Below are 22,823 nucleotides of genomic sequence, written 5' to 3' on the forward strand. Positions count from 1 at the left end.
AACATTTAGTCTACTACCAGGACCAATTTGAGAACAATCAACAATGTCTAGCTTAAGAATGCAAAGTTTGACTGCGATAGCAATTTTTCTGTTTATCGCACAATATGCTACCTCAGCTTCATTGGAAACTGTCGAGACCAAGGGTAAGAATGACTGTTACTACATTATTCAAGCTAACGTTTTACTTGTTTGTTGCTTCGTTTAAGTATTACGAAAATCGGCATAAACTTAACACATAGTATTAATGGCGAGTTTATCACTTAAATTGCGACTTTTTTGTTTTTCAGTTCCAAGGGTTTGCTGGACTCGTAACTGCTGGAATCCTTGTTGGAAAAAGACTTGCCCAAGACTTGAACACACAGAACATCATGAAAATCTGGTTTGTGTACCAGATTGTGACACATGCCAACCCATGTTTTACTATAAAAAACTCTTTCACATCCCGTTGGAATGGTGTTACGGTAAGTCAAGCGCAAACTCCGCATATAATTTACCAACAGTTTTGTGTACCATAAAAAAGTATGCAAAAACTGAATTCAAAAAATGTGTTAAAACCCAAACTTTAAAGTACAATTTTGCGCCAAAAGTAAGAAACTCAACACAGTAATTTTACATGCAAGAGCAAACAAAAATAGTGGTAAAGTTAATGTCAAAAATAAAGACTATACCAATTTTCCAAACAATATTGGCAAGCATTAACTATTTGACAAAAATGTCAGGTTTTTTAATAGGTTTCAAACAAAAATACAGTGAAGTTGATTCTATCGTTTAAATTGCTTCGTACGAAGTTCATCACGTTCAATAAGTTTTTATATTAATAGGTTGTCCAGAAACATTTGTGAAGGCCGAAGAATGTGTTAGGTGCATAAAGACGTGCCCAGGTCCTGTAGAAACTGATCCACCCCAGCAAAAATGCATCAAATACGGCTGCCTAAAATGTGTTTGTCCGCCGGGATATCTGCTGGACAGATCCGGCAAATGCATCCCTGCAGAAAAGTGTCCTGATCTGCGAGGTAACCATTAAACCAGCTGGAACATTTTTAAATTTGAAAGCATATTGGTTATGGTTATGATTGATATTAAACAAATAGTTCAAAAGTTTGAAATTTCATTAAATAAAGTTTTACTTATATTTGAATTTTTAAACTTTTTTGCCATAAACCTCAATGTGCGGAAACAACTTATTTGAACAAAATTTATAAATGAATGCAAAATAATAAAAAAAGTTAAACAATATTTTTGATTAAAATGACCCTAAACATTTTTACTATAGCCCTTGTCATTACAGGTTAAAGAGAAACAAAAACATCATTAATTGCCGATCATTCGTCCAGCCTTTCTGAAGTTTATGATGGTGCTGTTACGAGCGTTTGGTGTCAAAATAAATCTCTAATTATTTATGTACCTGTGCATTGCATTTTGAGTTGCTTACATACAGACACAAATTTAAAAATAAACACGTCAAATAGGTTTAAATTCACATGCCCGTGGAACCTGAAAATTGACGTTATTTTAGACAGAAATTGGCAGTCTTGCCAATTGGCATAGTACTTAGCGATTAGCCTTGCTAATTATGCCCCACTGTTCTCCTAACTTTAATTTCATCTGACTCAATTTTAACACTCATTAAAAAAACTTACAAATTTTCGTTTACCGATGTTTTTAATTTTTTGTCGATTTGCGAGTTTAAGTGACCAAGACATAGAAAGATAAAGATGCAAACAAAAAATTTACAATTGTCAAATTTATTGATGGGCAATGGCAATATCGTTTAGCAAAAAAAAATATAATATATAGCTATTTAGACGTTCAAATGAACTTACATTTATGATTTCGGAGCTAGTCTGGCGCAAACTGCTACAAAGTTTTTTTACTGCCAACAGTTTCGTTTGCGCAAAGGTCCAATTTCATTAAATTTGAGTCAGCCAAAACGTCATCCAATTGCTGTCGCCACATTCGGGCGTAAACTCCATTGGCGCAAATCAAATCTTCGTGTCTGAAAAAAATTACAGAACTATTTGCACGTATACATTACCAGATTTAATGACTCATGATATGGAATCAATCGTATCATAGGAAAGGCAACTTTTTTGGTTTCTTATACCTTATAAACACACTAAACCAAGCTATGATAAGAAATAAATGTAGTGTACCTTCCACGCTCCACAATCTCTCCATTTTCAAGAACCAGTATACAATCAGCATCGACAGCCATCGCCAAACGGTGTGTTACGATTAACGACGCCCTACCCTTGTTTAATTGTGAAATAGTTTTTCGTATTTCAGAAGCAGCCTTGTTGTCCAAAGCAGATGTAGGCTATAACATATCCGATTATAATTAAAATAAACCGATTATGATAAACAGTAGACTAGTTTGCATGTTTGTTTTTTGTTGTTGTCTGTTTTTTTTTAAAAAGCATTGCGGCGTATGTTAAGATTAATTTTGTATAAAGTACTTGATATATTCGTAGTCAGTAAAAAAGGCTTAAAAAAGGCTTAAAAAAGGGGAATACAAATTTGTATCATTAACCTCATCAAGCAGCACAACACTTGGATTTTTTAAGATAGTTCGCGCAATGGCAAGTCGTTGTCTTTCTCCTCCACTTAAGTTTAGTCCTCTCTCACCAACATCGGTTGCATATTGATCTGGCATGCCTAAAACCTGATGGTGAATGCCAGCTAGTACCGCTGCATAGTTAATCTGTTCCTCAGTGACTTTCATTCCATAAGTAATGTTACTCCTTTAAACAAGAAAAAATGCACATAACGTACAATAAACTAGAAGGGTGGCTTAGCACATTTTGTGGTTGCATTTACACTATAACCTATCTGAAAACATAAATATATTTCCTATGCTTATTTTGTATTGGGTCCCATATTAGCCATCATCTTTTACAACCTTAGTTGTTTCTGCAGGCAGAAACTCATGGGTGCCCACACATGTAACGTTAAAAATAGTGCATTTCAAGAGATAACCATAGTCCACATGCTACCCAAATTTTAGCCAATTCTGACACTGTTTTATAAACTTACCCATTTTAGGGGGCTAGTAGGGTTACTAATGGGGTTTGACACTAAACTAAAAAAAATGAAATGACTCAATCAATAGTACTGCAAAATTTCAGCTTAATCTGCCAATGTTTAAAATTTCGACCACTAGAGGTGTATCGAGCAACAACCGTTAATGCTTCTGATGTCATAGGGCTTTAACACCACCCTAACTGCACGAAAACGTCCACCAAGCAACATACAACTGGTTGCCCAAGGTTGTAAGACTATTGCGCCACAGAATTTTTTCGTTTGTGCTGCCCAGTAACATACAAATACGTTTTACACTTGGGGGCTTGTGGGGTAAATGTTGGGGCTGCAGGATTGAACACAACAATCGACACCTATAAATGCCATACTCTACAAGCTATCCAAACTTCAGCCAATTCCGACATTGTTTACAAACTCACCCATGTTAGGGGGCTAGCGGGGTAAATACTGGGGGTTATCAACAAAAACAAAGTGGGATGCACATCTACATACCTATATCTACCATATGTGTAAATTTCATCCACATCGATTAAACATTTGATGGAAAACGAGTCTGACAAACTTTGGCAAGAAAATAAGCCACTTTAGGGGGCTAGCAGGGTAAATACTCGGAATATCAACATAAACAAAGTGGGATGCACATCTACATACCTATATCTACCATCTGTGTAAATTTCATCCCAATCCATCAAACATTTGATGAAAAAATAGGTCGGACAAACTTTGGGAAGAAAAAAACAAAAGAAAAAAACACAAATTTGAGTAAAATCAATATGTGTCACCTTCATGGAAGGGGACCCATAATAATCAAAAAGATCTGCTTAAGTTCTTACATAATGCTGTCATTAAACAGCACACAATCCTGGGGTACAAGTCCTACACAGTTCCGAATTGAGCTTTGTAAAAGCTTTTGTATGTTAATCCCATTCATCTTAATAGTTCCGGAGGTGGCATTAAAGAATCTTAAAAGAAGTCGAGTGATTGTACTTTTACCACATCCTGAAGCCCCAACCTGAAAATATTAAAATGAGCATAAATTTAGTGCATACTTTTTATGTATCTTACCACTTCTTGTTTTTACCAATGCAAATGTTTGTCCACTTTTCATCTTAAAAGAAACATTTTTTAGCACTGGTTTTTGGGGTGAGTAGTTAAAACAAACATCTTTAAACTCAAGAAGATCAGCTTCACCAGAAAGAGAAATAGCATCAGGTTCATCAACAATTCCTATTTTCTGAACACATATTTTCTAAATTATATGAAAATATAAATATTGTGCAAAGTTTTATTATGTCCTGTTCACCTCATTGAATAAGTCCAGCATGTTTTCCAAGTCAATAAAACTGTTTTGAATTAATCTGTAGTAATGTCCAAGAGTACCTAATGGGTGATACAGCTGGGCCATATATGTTTCAAACAATATAAAATCAGCAATCTGCAAAATTTAAGTCAAGTGAAACAAAATTTACTTAACAGTGGGAATAAAGACTATTACTTTGCATGTCAAAAAATACTTGGATGTGATCTGTAAATGTTTTTAAACAAAACAAAGGTTTAATGAACCTGAAGCTTTCCATCTAAGACATATTTGCCACAAAGCAAAGTTCCACCAAGCAAGCCAGCATGGACAATTACCATCTGTACCATGTTTAAAAGTACTAGTGTTGCACTTGTCCAATATTGTGAATTCTATAAAAAAAAACATATGTTTTAGCAGCACGCAATACAGGATATACCTCAGAAAATGAGACACCAACCTGATAATCCACTATTGCATCCCTGAATTTTAACGTTTCATACTCTTCTGTATTATAGCACTTAACCTGCAATTAATTACACAAGCTTATACAAATAAATTTTCGTATATTTTTATATGTCTTACTGTTTCAAAGTTCAACAATGCATCATATGCTACATGCTTTGCTCTGTTGTCTTTGAGATTTTGGGCTCTTTGAAATTTGGTTTTCCATTCTATAATCCATACAGTTGCCACTAAAATGAAATTGTGTGATAGTAACATGTTTTTATTCTTTTTAGTAACATGTTTTAATTTTTTTAAGTTTAAGATTTTTAACATTTCCAACACTAGTAAAAAGTATGCTTATTACCTAAGTACAGAATAATCCATGCTGATATTAGCATTCCAAACCACACATCAAAGGCACTCGTGAAATAAACTATTGCAATTATAATGTCACATAAAGAAGGTAACATTTGAAAGAGGAATGTGTATAATAGAGTTGTAATGCTTGCTGTTCCTCTTTGCATGGATTCCATTACTTCACCAGTTTTGCGATTAAGGTGCCATTGCAAAGATAACGATTGCAAATGTTTGAAAAGTTTTACCTGATAACAATGGGAAATAAATCAGTAAACTAAAACTATACTTTAAGTAGTACAGTAAAGATATATTTGTGTTTGGATAAAACCTGCACAGTCCTTGTGGTGTATTGTTCAACTTTGATAGAAAAGAATAACCTAAGCCCATGCAATATACCACCGGATATACCACTGCCTTGCAAACACTTAATAGCAATGTATATTGCTGCTTGCTTACAGACCATCTGCCATGATGGCTCCTTTGTCAGTGTATTAACTAAAAGTACAAAATTGTAATAGTCATTATAAGTTACGTATAGAAGACCCATGGTTTGACAACTTACTTATAGTTTTGTAATAGATTGGAACATATGGATTAATAACTCGCCCAACAATTAAAAGTGCCACACAGAGAACAAGTTTTATTTGCAAAACCACATCTTTGGTTGGCCACATAAAAGGAAATAGGAAGCGTATCTGTGACAAATATTGCAAAGAATTTTTTTCTCTATTGGATACAAAACTAATACCTTTTTCCAAAAGTCATGCCAAGTTGACAGTTTTCCATGACCATATTTCTCATTTGAACCGCTGAAATAGATGAATTTTACATAAAAAATTATTGTATTCATAGAGTGTATTAACAGGCCTACCTTTCAAAATTTTCTGGCTTTTTTCTTTTTATCTTTTGGTTAAAAAACTTACTAGAAAGTAATAACAATGAAATACACAGTCTACTAATCCAAAATCCAAGTTGAACCTATATTTAAAACAATTTTAAATTAAAAAAAAACCTACAACAAACAATCAAATAGTACCTGATCACTACTTGATGAATTAATAAACCACCACTCTTCACTGTTCCATGAAACAATGCAAAGAATTTCATTGATTACAAAGCAAGACCAGGAAACCAACTGAATTGTGTCAGTGGCTTGACTATTCCAAAACAATCGTTGTTCCAAAAACAGCAAACAAAGACAACCTAATAGTACTGCAGCTCTACAAAGTTACAAAACGGCAATTGTGAGCATATTTGCTTTTGCACTGAAAATCCTCAATTATTTTACATTGCCACACCTGACAAATAGGTTGATTAATCCAACCACAGTAACGTTCTGTGTTCCAAACACAATTCCATGTCTTATAAATGTTTCAGTGAGCATAAGTAGTATCAAAACGGATTGAAACCGAACTTTCCAACAAGAAACGTATTGAAGTCTACGGTGTGAACCATTTCTGCAAAAAGTTTAAACTCATCAGCCCGCCTTGTTTTCGCGGGCGTTGCACAGAAATCAAATTCATGTAGACTGCAAAAAAATACAAAATGAAACATGTTGTAACGAGGTATAACTTACCGTTTGTATCGAAAAGCTTGAAAATAAATAAAAAACGATAAAAAGAGCATCAACCCGGTAAAAAAGCACTCATAAAAACAACGAGAGATCCCTGTATGTTGCCAAAGAGGTAGGATAGTGGAATTGCAGCCACAGAATGACACAAACATATTTCAATTTTGTTTCAAATCTGTAAATTTCTACAATACATTTTATTGAATTTTCCTGCAAAGAAAAGTCGGTGAGCAAAAACGGTTTGAAACACAAAATGGCTAAGTGTTGAAAAAATAGCCCATTTTGTATTGCATACAATTTGATGCCGATGCATTCATTTGGTTACAGCTGCTTTCGGCAAAAATCGATTTTTTTTTCTTAAAGTTAACAACGGCAAACGTTGCTTATAAAGTGCAAAAAACGTTTTGGTATTTAGAACCTTGTGATGGCGAGCCATAAAGACAAAACCTACATTTAGCCCTAAAGAAAACAACATTTTTAAAACGTTACGTACTAAAAGTAAACACTTGCAAACTTAAATTGTCGTTACAGCAACTCATCGTTTTGCCCTCTTACAAATGACCATGTTGCATTGTTGTGATTTACAGCTGGGCAACGCAATGAGTCGTGGATGACCTGTTTACTATACAGCACCACAAACTACAATTGCTTAAAACGGTTAAGAATTGTAGTAGTATGTCTATTATACCTCGACAAAGTTACGTTTAAGAGTAGGTCAAGTAAATACCGAGTGTTGGTTGTTGTGTGCTGCAGTTCTTAGCATGTACTTAGTAGACTTTAATCTGCTAGACTATAAACCAGCAGGTTTTGCAACTCACACCTAAATATTCTGCACAAATTTTAACTTGTTTAGTGTGAAAATACTATGACAATTTAACCTGACTCATTTTTCGTTTCAACTGCGCTGGACAAAGCCTTGTTTTTGCTAAATTGACTTCATATCCGGCAAACAAAAATTAACCAAAAGTATTGGCACTGCCCTGGGCGCCGTGACTGTCCAGACAGTTTACAGTCTGCAGTACAATGGTTTTTGTTGCTTCATAAAGTACACGAACTCTGCTGAGACGCACGCCTCGATTGCACAAAAGCTAACTGCATGTGTTTACAGATAAAATAGAAAGAGACAACAAGCCACTTCCGCAGATATAGTATCAAATAACATGCTTCTAAAAAGCTTTTTATGTGGTAAGTAACAATTCCTATGTGAACTATAGTCTACTTTACGGCGTGACCAGAGTTTTTTAGCCAAGTTGGTTTTGTTGGTAATCTTATTTTAGCTTCAAACGAGCGCGAAAATGTCAACTGTGGCGTTACTGCTGACATGTTTTGTTCACAAAAAATGCGCCACGCACTGAAATTGTAGGTCACACAGCACTGCACCAAATAATTGTGCGGGCATTTGAGCCAAGCTGACAGCGTTCATTTTCCGTATGATATCCTCGGATTGCTTCCCATTTGGAGAGTAGTACTGGCACTTAACGTCTAAGTTACACAGCAGGGTGAATAAAGAGTATGCCAAGCCCAAGATGTTACTTAAAACTTATAAACTTTTTTCTTCTTCATAACAATGGACTCTACTGAATAATTTCTTGGAGAGGGATAATTTTCAAAACTTCATGCTTCGTTCTATCGCATTGTGCCTTTCAGATCAAATACCACGCACCTTAGTTTGCACTGTTAAGTAAAGCGCACACACAATATTATTTGCTGCCGACTTAAAGTAACAAAACACTGTACAGAAGTCACAGCAAAACCACACTACATACAAAAACTGCAACAAGATGTAAAAGCGGTGTTAGTTTCAAAAACCACACAGAAAACTGGATTAAAGTTAGTTTTTAACCTATCGCAAGTTCTAAAAATACACAAAATCTGTAAAACACAAAGAGTTGCTGAAGTGCTGGATACAAAAAAAATGTTTTAAATGTTTTTTTTTAAAACCTAAGTCACGGCAGCACAAACTGAGCTAGTTTGGCAACTTTTAGGGGCGATTTGAAACAAAAACTCAAGACAACTGAACTAATAAAACGATGCTTAGTGGCACAAAACAATGCAACAAACCATTAAATATAAAAATGTTCACTTAAAGGTTTATTGTTAAAGAGGTATCTGTAGATTTTTTTCCCAAAATGCAATTTAATTTGGAAAATGAGCCATGGAACTTTGTGGTGCTTACCGGGTTTTAAAAGCCGATTCTAATAGCAAAAACAAATGAACGTTGTGAAATTAAGATGCAAACAAAACAAGAGGTGACATTTTGGGGATTGTAACAACTTTAACTGTATATTTCGTGCAAATCACAATAACAGGACGGAAGTATGGTGCTTTGTGAGCTTTAACTTGTTTACGTGAATTAGTTTAGCAAACACAAAAAAGCTATACAGACACATTTACATGGAAACAACATGTGTCAAGGCGACATGCCATGAGTTTTTTTCTAAAAAAGGAAAAGATATGCTACAAGTGCGGATAATTACGACTAGTTGCATTTTATTCAACCCTGTGGTATCAGAATACACGAATCGGGCCTGAAAGTTGGTAAAAATAGGCAAAAGTGGTGGAGTCAGGGTAAACTAAGCTCGTTTTGTTGAAACTCAAGCCCGAACCCGCCCGGACTTACAAATCGGAATCAAACAGAAGTCCAAGGCTACTGACAAATTTACGCTTTTAAATATGGTACAACGACCAAACGTTTGATACTGCTATTAAAATAACATCAACCGACATGCGATTCTGCACAGTTCTACATGATTTGAAAGCTTCGACCAAATTCATGTAGGCCAGCAGTTTCGAAATGTGTATACGTTTTAAGAGTGCTGAAAATGGTGAAACCGGTCCCAGCGTTTAGTCGGTTTTCGCATCCTTGCTTTGTTCCGGTGACTCTGTGAGCTGCTGCTGCCACATGTCGCAGTAAATCCCTTCCATATCCATCAGTTCGTCGTGGCTATTGTGGAAGACAAAGTTAATAGTACGAGTAATAGCTAACTAATTTCATACATAAGCGTAAGTTTGTAGCTTCTATTGTTTTTAGAGTATTTGAATGAAAAACATCAACTAATCGAAAATCGAAACCGAATCCCGCATTATAAGCGTGTATAATCATTGATTTTGTCAGGGCTAAAAATTATAATAAACTAGAAGGGTGGCTTAGCACATATTGCCCTTGCACATACACTATGATCTTTTTCAAAACATAAATATATTTCCTATGCTTATTTTGTATTGGGTCCCATATTAGCCATCGTCTTTTATAACCTTGGTTGTTTCTGCAGGCAAAAACTCATGGGTCCCCACACATGCAAAGTTGAAAATAATGCAATTCAATAGATAACAATGAGTAAGTTTGGTATTGTAAAGACAAACACAGTGATTGGTACTGTGCATATCTAAATATGCTATATGGGGTGGAAACTATTTAAATTAAAAAACTCATTTTAGGGGGTTAGTAGGATAACTAATTGAGGTTCAACACACACAAACTTAAAAGTAGGAAACCACAATGACTCAATCAATAGTACTGCAAAATTTCAGTCCAATCTGCCAACGTTTAAAATTTCAACCACTAGAGGTGTTTTGAGCAACAACCGTTAATGTTTCTGACGTCAAAGGGCTGTTAACAACCCCCGAACTGCAATGGCGCAATAACGATAATTGGCATACTTTACAAGCTATCCAAATTTTAGCCAATTCTGACATTGTTTACAAACTCACCCCTTTTAGGGGGCTAGCGGGGTAAATACTAGGGTTATCCGGACAAACAAAGTGGGATGCACATCTACATAACTATATCTACCATCTGTATAAGTTTCAGCCACATCCATCAAGCATTTGATGGAAAAACGAGTCAGACAAACTTCGGGGAAAAAACATTTTAGGGGGCTAGCGGGGTAAACACTGGGGTTATCAACAAAAACAAAGTGGAATGCACATCTACATAACTACATCTACCATCTGTATAAGTTTCAGCCACATCCATCAAGCATTTGATGGAAAAACGAGTCAGACAAACTTCGGGGAAAAAACATTTTAGGGGGCTAGCGGGTAAATACTGGGGTTATCAACAAAAACAAAGTGGTATGCACATCTACATAACTACATCTACCATCTGTGTAAATTTCAGCCACATCCATCAAGCATTTGATAGAAAAACGAGTCGGACAAACTTCGGGGGAAAATACCTATTTTAGGGGGCTAGCGGGGTAAATACTGGGGTTATCAACAAAAACAAAGTGGGATGCACATCTACATAACTACATCTACCATCTGTGTAAATTTCATCCAAATTCATCAAACATTTGATGAAAAAACGAGTCGGACAAACTTTGGGTAGAAGAAAAAAAAAGAAAAAAAAAACATTTTGAGTAAAATCAATATGTGTCCCCTTCAGGGAAGGGGACCCATAATTAATGACCAGATGTCCTGATACATGCGTACCTCGACAATGCTACATGCAAAAGTGGCCCGAGTCTTTTTTCCTGTTTTGGCAAAGCTTTTTTTAACAAAAAATGTCTTTTTTATCAGAAAAAGTGTAATTTATAGTTTGTAAAGAAAAATATTCTGAACCAGGTTTTCGGCATTTCGGCATCAGCTCATAATGATCATATACTATATAGGCTTGAATGTGTTTGTAAGCTTTAGGACTTTAAAGAGTTTTACCACATTTTACGTAGTATATGAAAGCTGTGTTTACCTTCCGCGTTCCAGGATTTCTCCATCTTTCAGTACCAGAATGCAGTCGGCATTGACAATAGTTGACAGACGATGAGCTACAACTATCGATGTACGACCTGCGCAGACGCGTGCCAGTGAAGCCTGGATATTTCGTTCTGTGGTCGTGTCCAATGCAGATGTTGCCTGCACAAATCAAGGCATCGTTTGTTACTCAATTCGTGTGCCACACAAGAAACAAGAAAGAAACGCTAAATAGTAGATACCCGTTTTTGTAGACTACAAATTTTACTCCAGGTTTTTCTAGATAGAAAGCGCGGGTAAATGACAACGCTTAACTTTCATTTCAGTTTGACAATATTCGTTAAAATGTGCTTCAAAAACTTTGCTTTATATACATAAGGTAACAGTTTGTTACCATAAACAGCCTTGTCTTTTGCAACACACATGTGTACATTGTGATGATAAAACCTGTCTAACATTACAGAGCCTAGGAGAATACTTAAATATGAATAGCGGGAAAGGAATCTGCCATGACTGCACAGGGTCCACGAGTTTGAGCATGGATTTGCTACACACGGGGATCACATCAGTAAAACTTACAATATGAAACTTACATACAAATAGTTAACATATTTATTCACCTCATCCAATAAAACGATGCTCGGAGCTTTCAGTATAGTTCTGGCGATGGCCACTCTCTGTTTCTCTCCGCCACTCAACTTGAGACCCCTCTCACCCACCATAGTTTCGTATTGGTCGGGCATAGTTACTATGCGGTGGTGGATGTCAGCTGACACAGCCGCCTCTTTGACCTCTTCATTCGATGCGCTTACTCGACCGTAACGGATGTTGTTCCTAAACGAAAAGCGGTAATGTTAATTTTCCCTCACAGGCTGTGCGGAGCATAGTAAGTCGGGTTCGGGCTTAGGCTTTTTTTTAAAAAAAAGGGTTTGATTCGGGCCTACTTCACATTCAAGAACGTACTTTAAAGCAATACCTAGCTAGGTATATATGCTGGACCAATGTCAAACAGCCCTAAAACGTGGTAGTCCATTGTGATGTAGCTTCTTTATTAGGCCGGTCAATCAAACTTTCGGGCAAAATCGGGCTTCTCAAAAACGATAAGGATTCGTTTTCGGGTCGGAGTTTAGGCTTATACTTTAGGGTTCGGGTCGGGCTTCCTGCTTGTACTTTTAAATTCAAACTGGGTTCAGACTCAAATTTCGGGCCCACTGGCAAATCTGGTGCGGATGAAACAAATAATTAAACAACTTACATAATGTTGTCGTTGAAAAGGACAGTGTCTTGTGGTACGACACCAATACATGCACGAAGCGATTGTTGCGTCACAGTGCTGATGTCGACCCCGTCCAATGTGATGAGACCAGATTGGACGTCATAGAAACGGAAAAGCAGCCGCATGATGGTGCTCTTGCCTGATCCAGAGGGACCCACCTGCATAAAAATTGGGAATAAAGGATTACTGCAGAAGACCCAAAGTACATGATCCAGTGCATTAATGTTATGTAAACGTTAAGCATAACAGCACTGGAAAAACCTATGTGAAAGGTGGTTTTAGTGTTTTTAATTTAAATACTTTGGTAGGAATGTCATCATTTAGAAACCTTTTACTAGGAAGATGAACATAAATTCATAACTGGGATCAGCCCTGAAGTGTCTATGCAGACCAGCGATCACGGCACACTCATTTTAAAATCACAGAACGCCAGGCCCATTAAAGCGTCTTACCGGAGTCAACACTCCAGTCGTGGGTTCAAATCCCACCGCAGGCCAGATTTTTCTAGCCTACGCCTTGCCATATGGTGGTGAATGCTTGGTGACCAGCTGATTCAGTATGGCGCCTTTAATGGGCCTGGCGTACTATGTTTTACCAGGAATGTTTGGTTTGGCAGCTATATACTGCACTGTAAAAAGAGAACAATACACACATTCCAAACAACTATTTTGCGTGTAACATTTTATCATTTTTGACACAATCTACACAAAACTAGAAACCATCATACCAACGCATATGTCTGCCCAGGTTGCACCGTGAAATTGATGTTCTTTAGAATTTGCTTCTCAGGTGTGTAATGGAAACACACATCGTCAAACTTCACAGTGCCTGCATCGATGGATAACACGATAGCTTCATCCTCGTCCACTATCTCCCGGCCCTGCAAAGTGAGAGGTTAAAATTGCTGAGTCATGATTTCGATCCAGCTGACGATTTTGGACCGCTCTATGCCGCTTGAACAAATATTGACCTTTGCTAAGTCGCCATTTACGTTGCTGTGAAACGCACGAGTGTTTTGCGTAAAATGATTATTTACTTCTATTCTGGCATAATTTTCCCATAAGTTTAGGTAAATGTCGTTAATAACGTGACAATTTGCGTCCGACAAAACGCAAAAAAAGCTTTTTAGTAAACGCCAATTGGATCAAAAGAATGATGTTATTAATAGCATTCATTTAAACAAAGTATTAGAACACTATCTAATCAATGCTTTAAAGTCAAAGTGGAAAGCGCCAAAACTAGCAATTATACAACAAAACCAGCTTTTCGACACGACAACTAAACAACCATGGAGCAATATGTCCAAGTCATTATTTGCATTTATTTCAACGACCACGAAGCGACAGTATGGTCATTTGAGTGGCTTTGTGGAATGACTCGACACTTTTTGCAGCCAATCACACAAGTCATTTTTAAGCTGCGGCGTGTATATGTTTGCACTTCTAAGATCGCCGCATGACACAGCACAAATTGTTTGTTTCAAAACACGACTCACATATTAGTAAACATGCCTATCTAAACCTAGGTAAGGAATTCGCGTTGTTGAACATTTAACCGATTTTAATGGTTATTTGTAGTAGAGGGTTGTTTTTAAAGTTTTGTTACCGTAAAATGGACAACAAACTGTATCTGACCAGCAGTCAAGTTCAGCCATGAAACAAAATTGCAGTGGGCCAATCCGGCTCAACAAAGGCTTACTTTTTGGTGTCATATAAGTGCTGGATATTATCAAGTGCTGGACTGCTTGCCGACCCTGACAACCCAACGACTGCACAGTAGTGATCGAGTGCTCATCTCCAATTACGAGAAACACAAAGACTTACCTCGTCAAAAAGGTCGAACATGTTCTCCATGTCGATGAAGCTCGTCTGTATCATACGATAGTAGGTGCCAAAAAATCCTAGTGGGGTGTACAGTTGAACGATGTATGTCCCGAAAAGTACGAAATCTCCAATCTGTGCAACACAGTGTACAACTTGTTTATTTTTAGTAAAGTGCAGTTTAAGTTTAATTTACACAAAAATGTTCTTTTTACTGAAAAGGGTTAAAAGCGTCCTTGATAAGCCACAACAATTATTTTTTATGGTCAAATTGTCCTTATAATAAGTATTTGTTGACTAATCTATGTATTGATACATGTTTAAATCTGACACAATGTGGTATTAAACAAAGAGGCTAAAACAAATTGCAAAGACAATCACAAGTTATGCAATTGCGACGTCATACCTCGAACGTGCCGTCCAGTACATATTTAGCACAGAGCATGCTTCCAGCTAGAAGTCCAATATTGATTATTACCATTTGCGACATGTTGAGTACCACGAGCGACGAGTTGGTTTTGTATTCAGATGTCTGTAAAACAAAAACGGTTGTTTAAAGGTAAATTTCGCCCTATTTGAAAGTTCATGATCATAATTTTAAAACATCAATAACTTTTCACATTCAAGGTCTCGGTGAAAAAAAACATGCTGACATTAAGTACAACTTTAACGCCGTGCTAAGGAAACACGCCATTTCCGTTTTAGTACTGTTTAACGCAGATGGTTTGACGTAGGTTTAACGAAAATAAATTGTTCGATCCTTTCTTCTGAACTTTGTAAGTTCTAGTACTCACATTACCACATAACTATGCTAGTAGTTTCTGAGCAAATACTTTTAGTGATTTTTATTTTATCTCTTCAAACAAAAGCTGAGCAAGATTCGCCCAAATTTAGGTGCAATATTTGACAATAAATTATACTTTTTCTTTTTTGTGCCTACATCTGCATTATTAGGGAGCCTTAAATATTTTCCTTCAAGATGGAGTCGTTTACCGTAAAAAGTGTTTAATTAAAAATTTTTGGGGGGACCAATACAAATATTTGGGGTATTTCAGTTCGGGCGCTATTGGGTCAGAACGTAATACAAAATTGATCCGCAATCAATTAAAAAACAAACAGCTTGTACAAACAACGACATGACCAGGAAAAAAGCAAGCAATGTTCATTATCTGCCTCAAGATAAGCACCAATGGTAGCAAATTTATTACTATGACAATTTACCTGATAATCTACAATGGCTTCGTGAAAGCGTCCAACTTCATAATCTTCCGCATTGTAGTATTTCACCTGAAATAAAAAACACAATTAGGTTGCTGAAGGACTTTTCTAGCTTGCATTAAGGGAGCATTGGCAAATGCCCCTGCCCATGCAATTGACACCATACCTATATTATGTCTATACCAGTGGTTCCCAACCTGGGGTTCGCGGACCCCTAAGGGGTCCGTGAGGTGGTTTTAGGGGGTCCGTAGAGGCAAACATTCTTAGTACCATTTACCAACAGTACACTATTTTTAAGTTTCCAAACAGTTTTTACCATCCCGCATACAAGTGCAGACTGTTATTAAACCTTTGGATCAAGAAAACTTACTTTTTGTGTGATTGTTACCTCCATTGTGACATCACACCACACATGAACAATATAACTTTTAGTGTATATTGCTTTGTTTCAAGTATTGTACACCAAAAACTATATTTCTTTGTTGCATTGACTGCTACAGTACCAGTGGCGTAGGCAGCCAAAAGTTTTGGGAGGGGCCAAACAATTTGTTGTCTAATACAGTGGCGTGGTCAAGAATCCGTAATCGTGAAAAACCTCAATATAGACAAATAGTATGGGAAAGAGTCGATTTAAATTAGGGAATAATTAAAGTTATAAAGAAATGACTTTTAGTAGGTGTTTCTGGTGAATCTACACCCGTGGCCCCCTGAAACACAGCATGGGGGGCCATGGGCCCTGGTTGAGAACCACTGGTTTAATACAACTTTTGGCAAACTTTTGGCTAACGCTCGGCGTGCTTTTACCAAAAACGTGACTTGCCAAACTATGGTTTGACGGGACAGCCAAACGCTTTATTGATTTATTCCATGTTTGCATACCGGTAAATAAATAAAAAAGCATGGGTTTCGGCTTACAACTTGGTGACAAAAGTCATTTTTGGTAATATATTCTTTGATAGTTGAGAGTAGAGATGTACCGAATATTCGGTTTGCCGAATTTATTCGGCCGAATCGGCCACTTTTGCAAAGATTCGGTTTCGGCCGAATAATTTGTTGCGATTCGGCCAAAACCGAATCTTTTATGAACACACATTTGAAGCGTTAAGCGTGTCTTTCCTGCTTAGTGCCAACGAAAATCCTGTCAGTTATTATATTTTGTACCACATTATCGTTTTCCCCACTGCAGACAGCTAAATAGTAATTCATTGCCGGGTTGGAAATTATGCTTGAGGCAATGTTAAACCCCACAGAACTGAAATAAGGACGAAACACAACCATTCTGCACTAATTGCCTGGTAGATAAACTTATGTTTTCATGTCAAACGCGTACCGTACGACTTCGCGTGACGTCATAAATGATTCGGTTGATTCGGCCGAATTTATTCGGCAAAACCGCCGAATATTCGGTTTCGGCCGAATCGAAATTTCGCCGATTCGGTACATCACTAGTTGAGAGACGAAACCACAATGATGAGGGACGAAACGACACTAAATTAAAGTTTATCAATGTACAACTTTAAAAATTTGGGAGGGGCTATGTCCCCTTTGGCCTATCCCTAGCTACACCACTGTAACAGTACAGAACGTTATTGAGATGGACTGTGGCCGTTGATTAAAATTCTGCCCTAAAAAGCGAAAATATAATGCAGGAAACGAAAAACACAACAAGACTAAATTACTTAGGGGGTCCGCGGACTTATAAAATTTATTAAAGGGGTCTGTGACTACAAAAAGGTTGGGAACCACTGGTCTATACCGATGGTGTTGTTACAGCACGTCTTTATTCAAATTAGTTCACACTAAAAATAATCCTATTTTGCTAAAACAGTTGTACAGTATGAACTTTATGCAGTACGTTTTTGGCAACTGTTTAAGTTTTGACTCCACTGGTCTTCATGAATGTGCGAAAAAAACGATTCTCAAGTTCCCACTTACAGTTTCAAAGTTAAGCAACGAATCAATAGCCCTTTGTTTTGCTTTGTTGTCTTTTGTGTTCATATCTCGTCTAAACTTTGTCCTCCATTCCGTGATAATGATCGTGGAAGCTGTAATATACAGACGCATTTGTTTGCACAACACAAATTTCTCTTTCGTTTTATTCCTTGCTTATTTAACGTTAAACTAAACAAAACTGCTCTAAAAACTAAATAACATTAAAGTTGATATGTGAATCAAAAATATAATTTTTCGATGATTCAAATTATACTTTAAAGTTATCCACAATTTAGTACCACTTTAGAACTTTAAGAGCTGCTTTAAAATGACTGGAAAGGGCGTAAAACCAGTGGTGGGATTCAGCCAGACCGCACCGGTTCTACAGAACAAAATTTTATGAGATCAGCGAGAACCGGTTAGCATTACTGGTTACTGTCAATGGACTTTTTCTAACAGAACCGACTGAAAAATATAACTTTTTGATAGAACCGGCTGACAAAAAAATTGAATCCCACCACTGGGTAAAGCTTTATATTTTTGCCAAATATGTTTTGTCTACAGTGCTTACCCAGGTACAGCGCCAAACATACGAAAATAATGAGTCCGAACCAGGCGTTGAAGGAAGAAATGAAGTAGATAATGGCAATGACAATATCACAAATGGTTGGCAAGATTTGAAACACAAAATAAGAAAGTAGATTGTTGATGCTGGTAGTACCACGGTCAATTGATCTCAACACTTCACCCGTTTTACGGGATAAATGCCAGCGAAGTGAGAGGGAATGCAAATGAGCAAAAAGTTTTGTCTAAAAAATAGATATTTTTTTGTTAACCAACAGAAATGTAGTTAAATTCTGACACTTTTATTGTAAAAAGTTGACCAAAAAAGGCTAGTTGACCAAATAACATAATAATGCTATTTCCATTAAAACATACCATAGAAATTATCAAACAGAAAAAAAGCTTATCTGTCAATGCAAAATTGGTTCATTCTATCTCTTTTGGCAAACCTTCTGTTGAGCCAGATAACATAACAAATTACATTAATACCAAAATGACTGCTTTTTGTATAACATTTCATGTTTTTGTGCTTTCCTACCTGCACATGTCGGTTTGTGTACTGTTGTACACGGATCCAGAAATACTGTCTCATACCATTAAGTAATCCCCCAGACAACCCACTGCCCTGCAGACATTTTAGTCCAACATAAGCAATGACCTGAACCCACACAACACTCCATGGATCACCCTTGGTTAGGGCATTCACTAAAAAATAAAATTGTAATTTTATCATCAATGTTCCTGTTTCAAATCAAATGAACTTCTGCATAAGCTTTAGAGAGTCGCTGACAAAAGAGAGAATATTCCCTTAAATGCTATGACACCCCTTTTTGACATGCAAAATATCAAGAAAAGGTTACATTTTTATTTTTAGGGGTCAACCTACAAAATTGGGAACAATATAAATATTTTATAGCAGACACATAAAAAAAGAGTGTAAAATTACCTATGTTTTTATAGTAGATTGGAACATATGGATTGACAACTCTTCCAGCAACTAGCAGGGCAATGCACAAAACAACACGGAATTGTAACAAGAAGCTTCCTGCAGGCCACATATAAGGCCATAGTAGTTTTAACTGCAAAAAAATCAAAAGTTAAAAGTAATAAAAAGTTGTTCTACATTTTTTAGTGTATACAACTTAATAAAATAAAATAACTGTGAACCAACGTTAACAGAAAACATAACCAAAATTGAATTGCAAGTTAACACAAGCCAGCTTAAGTATATACCTTTTTCAGTAATCCACCCCAGGTTGATTCTGTTGCTGAGCGATGACCTCCCAAAGTTTGACTTGTTGCCTCTTCCTCCTATAAATTTGGTACCCATGTGAAATAACATTGCTTTTAGCAAATACTTGGCTAACAGATACTTACAGCTCCATTTTCAATGTCCCTATCATCATCCATGTTCAACCAATGAGTAAGTTTTGGCACTCCTGGTGCCCAAAATCCCACCACAAATAGGAAAGCAGTACATACCAGTCTTCCTACCCATAAACCAAGCTGAATCTAAATTTTAAAAAAAGATGTTATTGTTGTAACTAGGGCAACCATAGTTTATTATGTTTCAGTGATTATCCTGAAAAGTACATACAAGATTCTGTTTGATTATATTCCAAGTAATTGCCAATTCCCGTTAGTTGTGCTAGTATAAAAATCACCTATTTACCCACAAAATAGCATGGCAAATTAAAGTTGCTATAGAATTGTTTTTAGTCTGAACTTCTACACTTATATCACATGTTCACACATGAATATAGAGCATAACAAACAAACCTGGTCATTTCCATTTTGTCCCACAAACCACCAATGGTCACTATCCCATGAGACGACAGACAGTACTTCAATCAGCAACAAAACTGACCAGGTAAAAAGTGCAATAGGACTGTGACCTTTTTTAGAAAGTAGCATCATTTTTCTTTCAAGTAACAGAAGCCACAGGCTAACAAATACCGCAGCTGACCTGTTGTAAGGCATAAATTTAGGAACAAAATGCAATGTTATAATGTACAATAATTCATAAGTAATAACTTATACTACCTGAGAATAAACACCAGAATATCAATTCCACTGGAGGTGCCATGAATAACAGTCCAATTCAAAATAAACAGTATTAGAGGTTCCACCAACAGCAGCAAAAGGAAAGTTACTTGCAACTTGTAACAGAATGACTTTGGCTTGTATTTGGCTTCAACAATGACCCCATTTCTAAAGAAAATAGATTATTTAGAATTGAGGAATGTTTAGTCTCTTTGGAACATGTATAAAACTAAACAAACATTCCCACCTTTTTAATTTGATGATTTGAAAAATAACAGCAACTGTCAAAACAGCAAGCATTGCTGATGTCACAGTGTCATAAAAACATCTAGAAATTCCTTTATCTTGCCACAAGGGTGACAATGTTTCATGGCAACTGCAGTAACTGAAATGAGTGCAGTTATGTTGAAGACCTGACCCACCATCTTTAACTTGTATAGTTGAAATTTCAGTGTTAGCTGGACTGAAATGCAGCTTGTCTGCTTTATTTTGAGTTAAAACTAAAGACATGACAAGGGTAGCTGATACTTTTAATTTGCCTAGTGTCTAAATAAAAAAGAATTAACATTTTAGAGGATACAAGAATTACCAAACTACAATAGCAAAACAGTAAACAAATATATTTAAAACAGTGCGCGTAAGTTGATTCATGATTTCAATTCATGATTAATTTAAATAAAAAAAAGAGCTGAGATGCAACTAATCTTAAGTTAAACATCAAAAAAATGAATCGCTAAAACTACAAACCTCTAGTTGTAATAAGATACAAGAACTAAAATCTGCTAAAACTGTATTACATATAAGGCACTGAAGCACTAAGGTGACAATTTAGCACATAAAGTCTTTAACAACGCCAACAACATCTGTTTCTATTCGTGAGAAATACCGCGCGCGCACCGCCAGACAAACGCCTTTGGAATCTGCGCAGTCATGAAATGGCGAACAAAAGATGCTTTGTCATCAGGAAAACGACCATCCGACCGTGAAACCCACTGGTGCATAACATGATTACGCATATTTTACCTGATCATGCAAAAAGTACTGTGTGAACCAAAACCCAAATGGTGTTCCAAATGTTAAGTCGATTAACGTGTAGAAGGTGTGTCTCAATGGACTTTTACAACAATAGACATGAAATCCAAAACATTTTTAAAATCGTACATGCTAATTAGCTTTCCACGAGCCCTTCAATTAAATCAGCTGGTATAGTGCCTCCTAATTGTTGCCTAAAACCATTTTGGTCTGGCCATATAGTGATGGAACATACAAGCTGTCTCTTGCATTCGTTGTTTAACAATGTCGATTATCTTATTTGGCAAAATGCCAAGTTTCCTAACCCCATTTGTAGGCCTATTGTTTGTTGTAAATCCCCCTTGAATTTATTGTGACTTGCCACTTAGCGAACGTGCGTAATTTATGCATCTTTTCTTGAAAATCATGCTTCAATTTTGTGGGTTTTTGTTTTATTACAGATGCTCAGATTTTGCTAAAAGTGATACTTCATGCAGAAATCAGCCTATTGCCGAGGTCTGCTACTGCTTTACGCAGGCATTTACCATGTTTCATGGCTTGTCCGTTTTGCATAGTGTCAGGCAACACCAACGTGAGGTTTTTGTTAACATGCTATACCTGGCTTAAGACATATTAAATTAGAGCTAGTTGTAATGTTGAACTATTTGTTTCTGTTGGAAGACGTCATCGAGTACAACAGGCTTGACAGAAGTCACATTTTTAGATTTATAAACTTTTTTATGAAACCACAATTTCAAGTTACAAAACACACACACACACATGTTTTTTAACTGAGCACTGTTTTCTACAAAAGACATACTTTTATAATAAGACTTCAGACAGACATAATAAAAAGGAAACAATAAAGCTCCTTATTTTCTACCAAATCAAAAATGAACAATCTCCAAGGCATAACACATGACCGTAAAAATGTACACCCAACTCCTCATCCCATCCTTTCTCATGTACTGCTTCCATTTATTTTGAGGAAGATTTGCCAACTTTCTCTGAAATATTCATTTACAGTACCACCTTTGAGTACAACAAAAGTTCCAAAAGATTTAATTGTAAAACACAAAGGATGTAGTATGAGAATAAATATGTCAACCCCTAGAAACAAAATTAGGCAGTTATAGCTGGTGAACTGTTGAAATATGTCAAAAGATTTGTTTGTTGTTAAAGGATTTGTTACCACCACCTACAGTAGCAATCACATTTAGTTATGTCTTGCGGAAAAACATTAGATTTATACAATATTTGAAATAATTTTTTAGCAAATATTACAGCAATGATAAAGGTAATGCAAAAAAAATCACTCTGGTTTTGTTGCAATAAGATTGGAAAAGTTTGGTCAAATAATGTTGAAATAAGATGACAAATAATACAATATTTTTATCATGTAAAAATATTTTTTGTGACACTGTTGCTGCTTGCTTCATGACAACATTTAATTAAATCACAATGACCTAAACCAAGGCCTCGCAGGTCAGAACATTTTACCATTTCACAGTAATCACATACCAAAAATAAATACTCTTTACTAGATTTTTACTGCTA

General features: G+C 36.3%; 2 protein-coding genes across 6 annotated transcripts; both read right to left on the reverse strand.

Annotated features, from left to right (window-relative positions):
- Window positions 1-366: 366 nt before the first annotated feature.
- LOC145215668 (ATP-binding cassette sub-family B member 6-like) lies at window positions 367-6,948 on the reverse strand. Of its 5 annotated transcripts, none has more exons than XM_080084428.1 (18): window positions 6,717-6,943; window positions 6,439-6,597; window positions 6,177-6,360; window positions 6,012-6,118; window positions 5,889-5,949; window positions 5,703-5,835; window positions 5,469-5,635; window positions 5,148-5,385; window positions 4,922-5,031; window positions 4,797-4,862; window positions 4,603-4,728; window positions 4,343-4,474; window positions 4,121-4,273; window positions 3,873-4,051; window positions 2,531-2,741; window positions 2,154-2,317; window positions 1,824-1,996; window positions 367-1,006 (listed from the first exon to the last, which is right to left on the reverse strand). In XM_080084428.1, exons 1-17 carry the CDS (start codon window positions 6,863-6,865, stop codon window positions 1,858-1,860), a joined length of 2,478 nt encoding a protein of 825 aa, XP_079940554.1. In that variant the 5' UTR covers window positions 6,866-6,943; the 3' UTR covers window positions 367-1,006; window positions 1,824-1,857. The 5 variants fall into 5 exon arrangements, with proteins under 5 accessions (XP_079940554.1, XP_079940541.1, XP_079940548.1 ...); XM_080084415.1 differs by having other exon boundaries at window positions 4,121-4,288; XM_080084422.1 differs by having other exon boundaries at window positions 367-1,029; window positions 4,121-4,288.
- Window positions 6,949-8,392: 1,444 nt separating this feature from the next.
- On the reverse strand, window positions 8,393-20,819 carry LOC145215661 (ATP-binding cassette sub-family B member 6-like). The gene is made up of 17 exons (XM_080084404.1): window positions 20,503-20,819; window positions 20,256-20,423; window positions 19,992-20,178; window positions 19,590-19,724; window positions 19,446-19,523; window positions 19,159-19,291; window positions 18,751-18,917; window positions 18,220-18,457; window positions 17,652-17,761; window positions 15,720-15,785; window positions 14,905-15,030; window positions 14,502-14,633; window positions 13,406-13,558; window positions 12,658-12,836; window positions 12,023-12,236; window positions 11,401-11,564; window positions 8,393-9,654 (listed from the first exon to the last, which is right to left on the reverse strand). The coding sequence occupies exons 1-17, from the start codon at window positions 20,763-20,765 to the stop codon at window positions 9,555-9,557; spliced, it is 2,613 nt and encodes an 870-aa protein (XP_079940530.1). The 5' UTR covers window positions 20,766-20,819; the 3' UTR covers window positions 8,393-9,554.
- Between the last annotated feature and the right edge of the window lie 2,004 nt (window positions 20,820-22,823).

This window comes from Phallusia mammillata, chromosome 1 (genome assembly GCF_965637545.1).
Source record: "Phallusia mammillata chromosome 1, kaPhaMamm4.hap1.1, whole genome shotgun sequence".
Classification (NCBI taxonomy): Eukaryota; Metazoa; Chordata; class Ascidiacea; order Phlebobranchia; family Ascidiidae; genus Phallusia; species Phallusia mammillata.

Bases quoted from the DNA above. Each gene is read 5' to 3' on its own strand.
- LOC145215668 (XM_080084415.1), bottom strand. From the start codon at position 6,865: ATGTTTGTGTCATTCTGTGGCTGCAATTCCACTATCCTACCTCTTTGG. The intron at 4,729-4,796 runs GTTGGTGTCTCA...TTTTTTTTATAG, and splicing joins ATGCAATAGTGGATTATCAG to AATTCACAATATTGGACAAG. The intron at 4,475-4,602 runs GTTCATTAAACC...TAAATTTTGCAG, and splicing joins TCTTAGATGGAAAGCTTCAG to ATTGCTGATTTTATATTGTT.
- LOC145215661 (XM_080084404.1), bottom strand. From the start codon at position 20,765: ATGTCTTTAGTTTTAACTCAAAATAAAGCAGACAAGCTGCATTTCAGT. The intron at 18,918-19,158 runs GTAATTTTACAC...TTTATTTTTTAG, and splicing joins AATCTACTATAAAAACATAG to TGAATGCCCTAACCAAGGGT. The intron at 15,786-17,651 runs GTAAGTGGGAAC...TTTTTATTTCAG, and splicing joins CGTTGCTTAACTTTGAAACT to GTGAAATACTACAATGCGGA.